We start from the raw sequence: 9,696 nt of genomic DNA on the forward strand, positions 1-9,696 counted from the left end.
TACTATGAACAATGAGGACGACGTGCGTGATAGTGATGATGTACTTTTTGATGTAAACCAACTATGTACTATGAACTTGTACTCTTGAATGTAAACTTTGCCGAGTCTTAACTATTCAATGTACTTCTAGATGTAAGACAACTCTGTACTATGAACATGTGCTTCTCAAGAAGTTCTTCCCTGTGAGTTTTAACTTATGCATATGATTTTTTATGACTTTTAAACATGGACTTCTCAATTGCTCTACTTTTGCATATGAATTTTTAAACATGGACTTCTGAATTGCTCTACTTTTGCATAGGAACTTTTAAACATGGACTTCTGAATTGCTATACTTATGCATATGAATTTTTTAACATGGACTATGACTTTTCAACATGAACTAATCGAAATACTCTTTCTCATAGCAGGTGACTGAACGATGCCAGGCAACAAAAAGAACAAAGTTGCAAGCATCGACAATGTGATTAAAAGGTTAGGCAATGTGACAGGGGCCATAAAGAAGGGCACCGGTGTGGCAGCTTCCATACAGGTGGGCAGGGCCAAACCTGCTCAGTGAGCCACGGTGGATAGTACCCGGGGTAGACGATGTGGTCGTACCACTGTATCCCGTGTTGCTAGCACTATCCCCTATGCCGATTCTGAGGACGAGTCAGAGGAGGGGGCAGAGGAGGATGTAGAGGAGGAGCCAGTTGTGGAGGTGGAGCAGACGAGGTCTCGTCGTGATTGGCAGCATGTGAAAGGGTCATCACGTGGTGCGACTCAGGAGGAGGAGGAGGAGGAGGAGGAGGAGTTGGAGGAGTTGGAGGAGGGAGAGTATGAGGTGGAGGTATCGGCAAAGGACATGGAATGGCCGATTCCTAAGGAGACCAAAATATGGTTGCGTGCGGTGTCCACGCTCCCTTCCCGACCATATCCACATAAGGGGCTCATTGTCAAACCAGTCAGTGTGAGGTAAGTGCTTTTGTGGACTATTATTTGTGTCTTTACATTCAAGATTTTTGTAGATACTAACTTACTTGCCTTTCCATTGTGCAGGGCCTTGCTGGTTGTAGGAGAAGACATAAAGGTGCCACGCCAGCCAAGTAGCATCATTGGATGTCTTTGCAGGCATTATTACCCTGGCTTGGTCCCCATAGGAGATGGTGAGGAGGAGCCAGCTTGGTCTTGGGAGCATTGGAAACGCGCTCCGGATACCAAAGACAAGTGGGACAGGGAGTACAACAATGCTGCCGACCGAGTGGTCAACGATTTTTGGGTAAAATTTCTTTGTCATTTTTCATAGTTATTTCTTTGCCAATATTCAAAATCATTGCATTGATAACTATCGTATGCGGATTTATACACTTGTGTAGGACTTCTTTACTTGTGCCGAGGGTATGAAGGATGAAGCTAATGAGGTCGTGGAGGCGATTGCCAAGAAGATTGTCCAAGACATGCACTACGAGGGGCGCGTCGATGCCATGGTGAAGTATTATGCGCATGAACGCAACATGCTTCTCAAAAAGCAACTAGCCCGGAGAGTCCATCTCACCCGTTCGATGTACATGAAGGTACTTTCCATTTGCTTATGACTGGTTGGATCAAAACAACTTCATTTCATTCCTAAGTTGGATATATTTGGCATACCCTAGGCGGTTCCCTCGTGGTGCAACAACAAGATTCCTTGCTATCAGCAAATCATATCCAGGTGGATAAACCCGGAGTGGAGGGTCACACATAGAGCATGTTCGGAGCGGCGTGCCTTGATGGGTGGTCCGGTACACCTTCAAGGCAACCTCAACCTCCACGCTTACGTGCAGAAGAAGGTAATAATATCATTCGGCTCATGAACTTCTGAACTTGTGCCGTTATGGATATGATTGCTTCTATTGCAGAATAGGGAGAGAGGCGAGGGAGAACAACCTCTCAACAGCTTCATGGGATTATGTCTTTCCCGCACGTCAAAGAAACCTGAAGGGGGGTGGGTCAAACCTGGTGCTGGTTCGAGGATTAAAGCATATAGTGGGAAGTTCAAGGAGTGCAACGGGCCCGACTCTGATCCGGCCTCACAGGACATTGACGTCATGGTTTCCCTCATGTCGGGAGAAGGCAAGAAGGGTGGCCGGTTATATGTTGGTGATGGTGCCATCCGTAAGAAGGACATTCCAAAACTCGCCCACCTCCGTGCTACCACCTCGAGCTCAGGTCCTGCTATAGAGCATCGCCCACAGCCTAGGCTGGACATGCTGCATCAATTCGAGGTATATTTTTCTTTATTGATATTCCTTGTGATTTCTTCTTTGCATTGCAATGATGGTGAACTTGTTGTGATGGCATATTGTAGGCACGCCTACAGGAACAAAACAAGTTGCGGCAGGAGGCTCAGGCCAATGCCCAACTTCAACAGGACCAAGCCATGAAAATGCAACAAGCCCTCCTGCAACAACAGGAATTCATGGTCAAGCAACAGTCAGCCCTGCAGGAGACGTTCGCTCGGTTGAGAGCTAATATGCAGGGTTCTACTTTGCCAGATCTTCCTCCTCTTCCGCCTCTTCCTACTTTTAGCTTTGTAAGTCTTCCAACTTTCTAATAATGCATCTTACCATCATGCTTAAAGATCATGAATCTTACCATCTTACCTTCTCATGCTTTAAGTGTTCTCAGTCGGGACAAGACTCAAATAACTTCGTGGTACCTGCATCCATACCTACCCAAGCAAGCCCAGTGACTCCCACTACAGCTCATGGCGCATCGACCTCCTTGCAACAATAATCAATCGAGGTAGTTGTCTATGTTTGTGCATTGTTGATGCTTGAGTCTTGTCTTTGTGCTTCTCAACTTACAACTTGTGCATTGTTGATAGTAGAGCCCACAAGTGTTGATGCTTATATTGTTCATACTTTCTAGCTTCGATTTGAACCTTATATGTTGATGCTTGTTGACTCTTGTGCCTTATCGGTCATTTGAAACTTAACTTTGAAAACTCATGCGTTTGGTAATGGACTTATAGGTTTGCATCGTGGATGCCATTGACGGTGGAGTTCATTGCATCTTTGAGGTTCATGCTTGGTGTGAACTTGGAACTCATGCTTTTGTTTGTGAACCTTGTTGGATATGCACGTATGTTGTTGTGAACCTTGTTGGATATGCACGCATGTTGTTGTGAACCTTTGTTGGATATGTACCTGTGTGGACTTTGACCTCATGGTCAATTTGTAATGGTTGTCAAGTTGTAATATATTGTTGTTGTGAACCTTCATTGTAATATACTTGTTGGATCTATATATTGCTGGACATTTAGCTTGCTGGATATATAAGCCACGTTGTCGCTGGATAAATATATTGCTGGACGTGTAGCTTGTTGGACATTTGGCCTATAAACCGAGTGTCCCAGGGACATGGCACCCGGCTTATAGGCATATTATGCCACGGGAGATGTGTAAGCCGAGTGCTCCAGGTGCCAGCACCCGGCTTATATGCAACTTTATATAACAGCGGCTGGACTATAAGCCGAGTATAGCAGGAGTTGGCACTCGGTTTACATAAAAACCGTGTGGCTCATTTCGGCACTCGGTTTATATAAAAACCGTGTGGCCTAAGCAGGCACTCGGTTTATATATAAACTGTGCTCCTCATTTCGGCACTCGGTTTAGAGGTAAAACGTGTAGCGCTCGCCAGCACTCGGTTTATATATAAACCGTGTGGCTCCAGTAGGTACTCGGTTTATAGAGACGGTGACACGTGGCCGTTATCTCTCGGCTGCCATCATGTTACTTTAGTAAGCCGAGAGCCTTGTATAAACACACAGCTTAAATGTAAACCGAGTGTTTTTGTGAGGGCACTCGGCTTATACCTTATAAGCCGATGGAGTGTAAACCGTGTCATATAAGCCGAGAGTTTTACTCGGCTTATATATAAACCGTGTTCATATCAATATAAGCTGAGTGTATTGGGTACACGCTTTAAAGTTTTTTCCTGTAGTGATATAATATGTTGATGTAATATATCTCCATGTTTCTTACATGTTGAGACTAACTACATCTATTATTTGCAATTGAGATTTGTCTTTATCTCTTGCAAAGATAAATTTAGTACCTCTAGAGTATTGATTTATGATTGAGAATTTTCTTCTCTCGCAAAACAATCTCATCGCGATTGAGATTAATTTTCTCTCATAAATATTAATTCATTTTGTTGATTATCTTTCAACTTGATACAACATCATCTCATTTAATTTGAGGTCTATACAATTCAAGTTCTCACTTAAACATCAAGTTTACAACATCATTACTATTCATTACAATAGTAGTGTATTTCCGTTGAGTACCATGTATTCCGGAATGTATGTATCTCCATGTTTGCTACATGTTGAGATTAATACATCTATTTTTCACCGAGGACGATATGTTCTATGTGTTTACCACATTGACATTCTTCATGAACATGTCACAGCGGTCGAGATTGATTTCTCCCGCACAACAAACTTGCAAATGTTTGATAATAACATCTCCCTCATTATATTAGAAAAACACAAGGTAATGAGTTGGATCTACTGCCCATGTGCAGACTATCTCTATTACTATGAGATCTGTATGATATTCAATATGTTATGTTCCCACAGTTGAGGTTGAGCATTTTCAAGTTATACACTTGAGTCAAATTTTTGCATTCTTATTACAAATCCATGATGGTTTTTAATTTACTTCTTGTAAATTAATTATCTCTGGCTTGCCCCTATAAGTAATCGATGGCTAACAATTTGAGGCTCTTGCCCTCAATGGCCACAACTTACTTAAGCGAGTCATGGACATCAAGATCAGTCTTGCATCCTATGAGATAGTGCATGCAATCCAAGCCACGCCACCGGAACGCAAAGGACCTCAAGGGTAATGGTTTGAAACTCACTTCAAACCCTCAGTCTGACATCATCAAGCTGTCACGAGACCCTATGAGCATAGAGAGCATGATAGTTGAATATGAATCAACCGACATGTTTGGAGACTATACGTTTAGTCCCTTAGTCTCCTTAGTGATCTATTTATTTATGTCCATTTATGATGTTCTAATAAGAACATGATTATTGTTGTCATCATATATTGTATATCACAATATATTGTATCAGCACTTTGATACAAATTCATTTGTATGTATTCTATATATCCGACAGTGATTTTCTTAAGAATCTTCATGTCTATATATAGATTTCTACGGGAGTCAATCCGATGAAAAATGATATGTGCCTTATGAACGTATGCACCACAAACTCTATACTTAGGAAAGTCCAATGTTTCCATCTATTATATACTTAAGACAAGTGGCAAACAAGCCATCATGTTTATCCACACAGATTAAATTATCTCAACCATCAACTTTTAAATATAAACGGCTGAGATTTAATGATATAACGTTACATACAAAAATTGTGTGTAGGCATATATTGTGTTGCACATGCCAAGTCCATCATTGACACCTAAAAAAAAATAGACCAAGCCCTCTCAGAAAAAATAGCCCAAGTCGGACACCTACCAAACAAAACTCACATACGCACATCTAAAAAAGTGCATGGCTTGATGGTCTTTCACGAGTTATAATTGGAGTGTTCCACGTCAAAAGAAAAGGCATCAAGTAAAAAAAACTGGCAGACCTGCGGCCTAGGCAGCCACGGCCTGATCTTCACCAATGAAATACATGTATGCGCCGTTACTAATTTACAAATACCCTGCAGCCACCCCTAAAAAAAAAGAATCCCCAGCAGCATGACACGGCCAGGTCCCATGTACAACCAGATTATACTATTATGTTGGACACGTTCAGGTGTTCAACATGGAAACTCATCCATGCAAAAAAAAAAACAAGAATACTCATATATAGAAATAGCCCATCACGTATCTACACGGTAACAAAAAGTCATGTCCTACTACGACACATTCAAGAAGCCCCTACAATTGTAATAGATTACTAGGCCAGCAGGTAATATTATGTAATCGTTGAGATTTAGTTATCAAGGCAAGCAATATATTATATCATCTTGAGGCATCTCCCGTTTTTATCGCAAGCAGCTGCCGGCCACTTCTATAGGCAGATCACGTCAATGGCCGATGGATACAATCCCTGCATGTAAATTGAGGAGGAAGGAAAGACTTGATGCATGTATACATCCAAAAGACTGGAGCTAGACGTTCGGATCACAAGCCCACGGCAGCCGTCGGCCACCTCGAGCGGCAGATGACGTTTAGTGGCTGATCCGCTGATGGGATCTAATCCCTGCAAGCAAATTTGAGAAGAAGTGAAGACTTGATGCACGTACACATTCAAGAGGCTGGAGCTAGACGTTCACAAGCCCATGACTGCCGCCGTTGACCTCTAGCGGCAGATCGCGTCCGTGGATGATAGGATCCAATCTTCCAATTCATTCATGCAAATTGGCGAAGAAGGGAAGACTTGATGCATGTAGACATCCAAGAGGCTGGAGCTAGATGGTATGTATGTTTCTTTCTCTTGATTTATTTGTCTATCGATTCTGTAGATAGATATAGACAACACATTGTCTTATATCTAAATATTTATGTTTCTACTCATCTTTTGTCTTCTTATGATCTTATGATATATCCGTCATATTTAGCCTTTGTCTAAGGGTGAGAAAATTCAGCAGAAGACGGTTTGCTATGCATGGAGGAGGAAAATATTTTAGGAGCGCAAGTAGAGCGTAGGAAATTTCCAAGCAGAGACACCCACAGATAAAACAACTGCCAACAACATGGTGATCGAACAGGTTTGTTCAGAAGACTATATAGCTGTTTCGGATACCTGCTAAAGCACAAGCACACAACAAAAACCTGAAAAACAGAGTAGCAATTCATGCCGAATCAGAAAACGGCAAAGCGGTCTGATCCGTACAGTAGGAAGTAGCATATTACAATGAATGAGTTCATACATGATGTCAACAAGCAAATTGTTCGGTCCAGAACTAATCAGTTTGATGGGCTTGACCGTCCTCAACAAAGCAATTTAGGAATTTCCAGTACCACTAATTTCTCTACAATATTCTGAGAGCTGTTTGTAAAATTTTAGTAAAATATGCAATATGCCTTAATAACATTTTAGGACACGTTCAAGTTCACTATGCCACCAGCCCGTGCCTTTTTTGTACATGGAAAGTAAGGGACAGGTAGCCAAATTCACAAAGGAAAAGAATATGTAATCAGTTGTCGTTTGGGTCAATTATACGGTTCAGATTTTGACGATAAAAGAGGAATGTATTAGATTTAAAGAAATCTAGAAACCTCGATGTTGTGGTTGTAGGCTTTTTGCTTTCTGGGCAAATCACGTTCAGAAAAATAGAGCCTTGATCAGATTAGAATACAGTAGTGGATATCGTCCAAAAGTCATGTAATATACATCTAGCACAATCACGTGGAATAATCTTCATCATATCTAGCATGAAATCTTATATTATCGACGAACTTCCCGCTCACACATGCCTTGGGGGCCTGCACCAGTGAATGACGCTGCAAAAATGGCAGCAGCTAGCCTTGCACGCATGTGAGGCGCTCGACATCATGGTAGCGCCCCTTGCAGCGGCAGGATCCAAAGGCCCGCCGTGGCTCCGACTGACGCGGGAGATTCAGCATGTCATGGTAGCATGCCGGGTGACCGAAGGTCGATCGTGAGGGTCACAACTCACAATCAGCCCAAAACAAATTCATAAGATACCATGCGTGCAAATTAAGAGGCGAGTATACATCTGTGGGCTATGGCAAGGTGCTTGAGCTAGCAATGAACTTAGGTCTACTACTCTACTCTACATGGGCCAAATGGCTGTCTAGGTTGTCAAAGTTGACACATGACCAATCAATCGGCTATCAGGACAGGAATAAACAAGGTTTGCCTATTTAATAAACCATCCATAACTTTTTTTCTTTTTTCTCGAACCATGTGGCTAGGAGGATTGCATGTATTGTATTATCATCTACACCTAACTGGGAACTAGCCATCAATAATATAATGTATCTATTCGCAAAAAAAGAAGATAATATGATGTATTGATGCCCATTGTTTCATACAATTTATATCACATTGCAGGCTTATTGGAATAGATTGGATACGATCACAAACGAAGAAACAAAAGTAGCAGTGTGAAGCCGTACAATCTGTGCACACTATACTTTTTGGCTTTAGAGAAACTATGTTCCCAAAATAAGTGATAGAGCAAGCTAATGCAATTCTTTGAGGAAACGAAATGGCACGTGCAAAATAGGCACTTACTAAAAATAGAGCACCTCCCGCATGTATTATTTAGTTCCTTCGTCAAATGCACATAGATATGTCAAGATTTAATGTGCGATGTTATTTAGCCTTTTTTTATTAACACATGAATAATTTTATATTGTATTACACAACTAAGAAATATAGATAATTAGAGCAATACTACATTGGCATGTGTAGAATAGTAGAAGCATCTCGGGACATGATATTGCACAATGCAACTGCAATAATGACGAGGCAGTTCTAATGGACATTAATGTTATATTATAAGTTTTATTCGAGGGTCTTTTAAAAATTGTTGATAAAAGACAAAAAATAAATTTAGAAAAGGGCCAAAAAAGGCCAAAAAAGGCAAAGCCCAATTGATTACAAGAAGAGGAAAATGAAAAGATAAAAAAATAATACATATAGATTAGCATGGCATGTGGGCAGCAAAATCCTATGGTTTTCTATTGTCACATACAAAATACGTTACTACCAACACAATAAAACAACTCAATAGAGTCCGCTGATAAATGCATTGCTTTGCTTTTGCAGACAAATATGTATTGTATTGTTGCTATATGTCTACCTCTTACCAGCATATCAATGCCAAACATGGATATAAAGACACATATAAAATCTAGCCGCGCAAATGCGCGGGTCACACCGCTAGTTCTCATTAAGAGAAAGGAGATATTTTAAAATCGCTAGACGCGATGAGGTATTTGTTGGCTCAACTCGAGTCATATTTACTATCCCTGTGGGTACTCGAGTAATGTCGGGATGCTTCATTGCTTCCTAAGTTTAACTCGTACCCTACTAAGCTATATATAGAGAGATATTCGTCAAAATGGTTTCCATAGCGAAACTTATGCTGACAAGAAAGAGAAATACATTCTCTTTACCATATGCAACGGATATCGCAAGCACATTCTCTATGTATCATCTGGATTGTGTAGGGGAACGTAGTAATTTCAAAAAAATTCCTACGCACACGCAAGATCATGGTGATGCATAGCAACGAGAGGGGAGAGTATTGTCCACGTACCCTCGTAGACCGAAAGCAGAAGCGTTAGCACAACGCGGTTGATGTAGTCGTATGTCTTCACGATCCGACCGATCAAGTACCGAACGCACGGCACCTCCGAGTTCAGCACACGTTCAGCCCGATGACGTCCCTCGAACTCCGATCCAGCCGAGTGTTGAGGGAGAGTTTCATCAGCACGACGGCGTGGTGATGATGATGATGTTCTACCGACGCAGGGCTTTGTCTAAGCACCGCTACAGTATTATCGAGGTGGACTATGGTGGAGGGGGCACCGCACACGGCTAAAAGTTCAAACGATCAATTGTTGTGTTTCTATGGTCCCCCTGCCCCCGTATATAAAGGAGCAAGGGGGGTGCAGCCGGCCAGGAGAGGGGGGCGCCAGGAGGAGTCCTACTCCCACCGGGAGTAGGACTCCCTCC

The 9,696-nt window shown here is 41.8% G+C and overlaps 1 protein-coding gene across 1 annotated transcript; it reads left to right on the plus strand.

Moving 5' to 3' along the window:
* Positions 1-421: 421 nt before the first annotated feature.
* Positions 422-2,402, plus strand: LOC123057204 (uncharacterized). Its single transcript, XM_044480300.1, has 6 exons — positions 422-555; positions 622-736; positions 998-1,258; positions 1,356-1,553; positions 1,635-1,808; positions 1,878-2,402. Exons 1-6 carry the CDS (start codon positions 422-424, stop codon positions 2,400-2,402), a joined length of 1,407 nt encoding a protein of 468 aa, XP_044336235.1.
* The last annotated feature ends 7,294 nt before the right edge of the window (positions 2,403-9,696 follow it).

The sequence above is a fragment of the Triticum aestivum genome, chromosome 3A, assembly GCF_018294505.1.
Source record: "Triticum aestivum cultivar Chinese Spring chromosome 3A, IWGSC CS RefSeq v2.1, whole genome shotgun sequence".
NCBI lineage: Eukaryota > Viridiplantae > Streptophyta > Magnoliopsida > Poales > Poaceae > Triticum > Triticum aestivum.

Excerpts from the sequence above, each read along its gene's own strand:
- LOC123057204 (XM_044480300.1), top strand. The coding sequence starts at position 422 with ATGCCAGGCAACAAAAAGAACAAAGTTGCAAGCATCGACAATGTGATT. Across the intron at positions 737-997 it reads CTCGTCGTGATTGGCAGCAT|ATTTTTGTAGATACTAACTT; the intron begins GTGAAAGGGTCA and ends TTTACATTCAAG. Across the intron at positions 1,554-1,634 it reads CCCGTTCGATGTACATGAAG|GCGGTTCCCTCGTGGTGCAA; the intron begins GTACTTTCCATT and ends GGCATACCCTAG.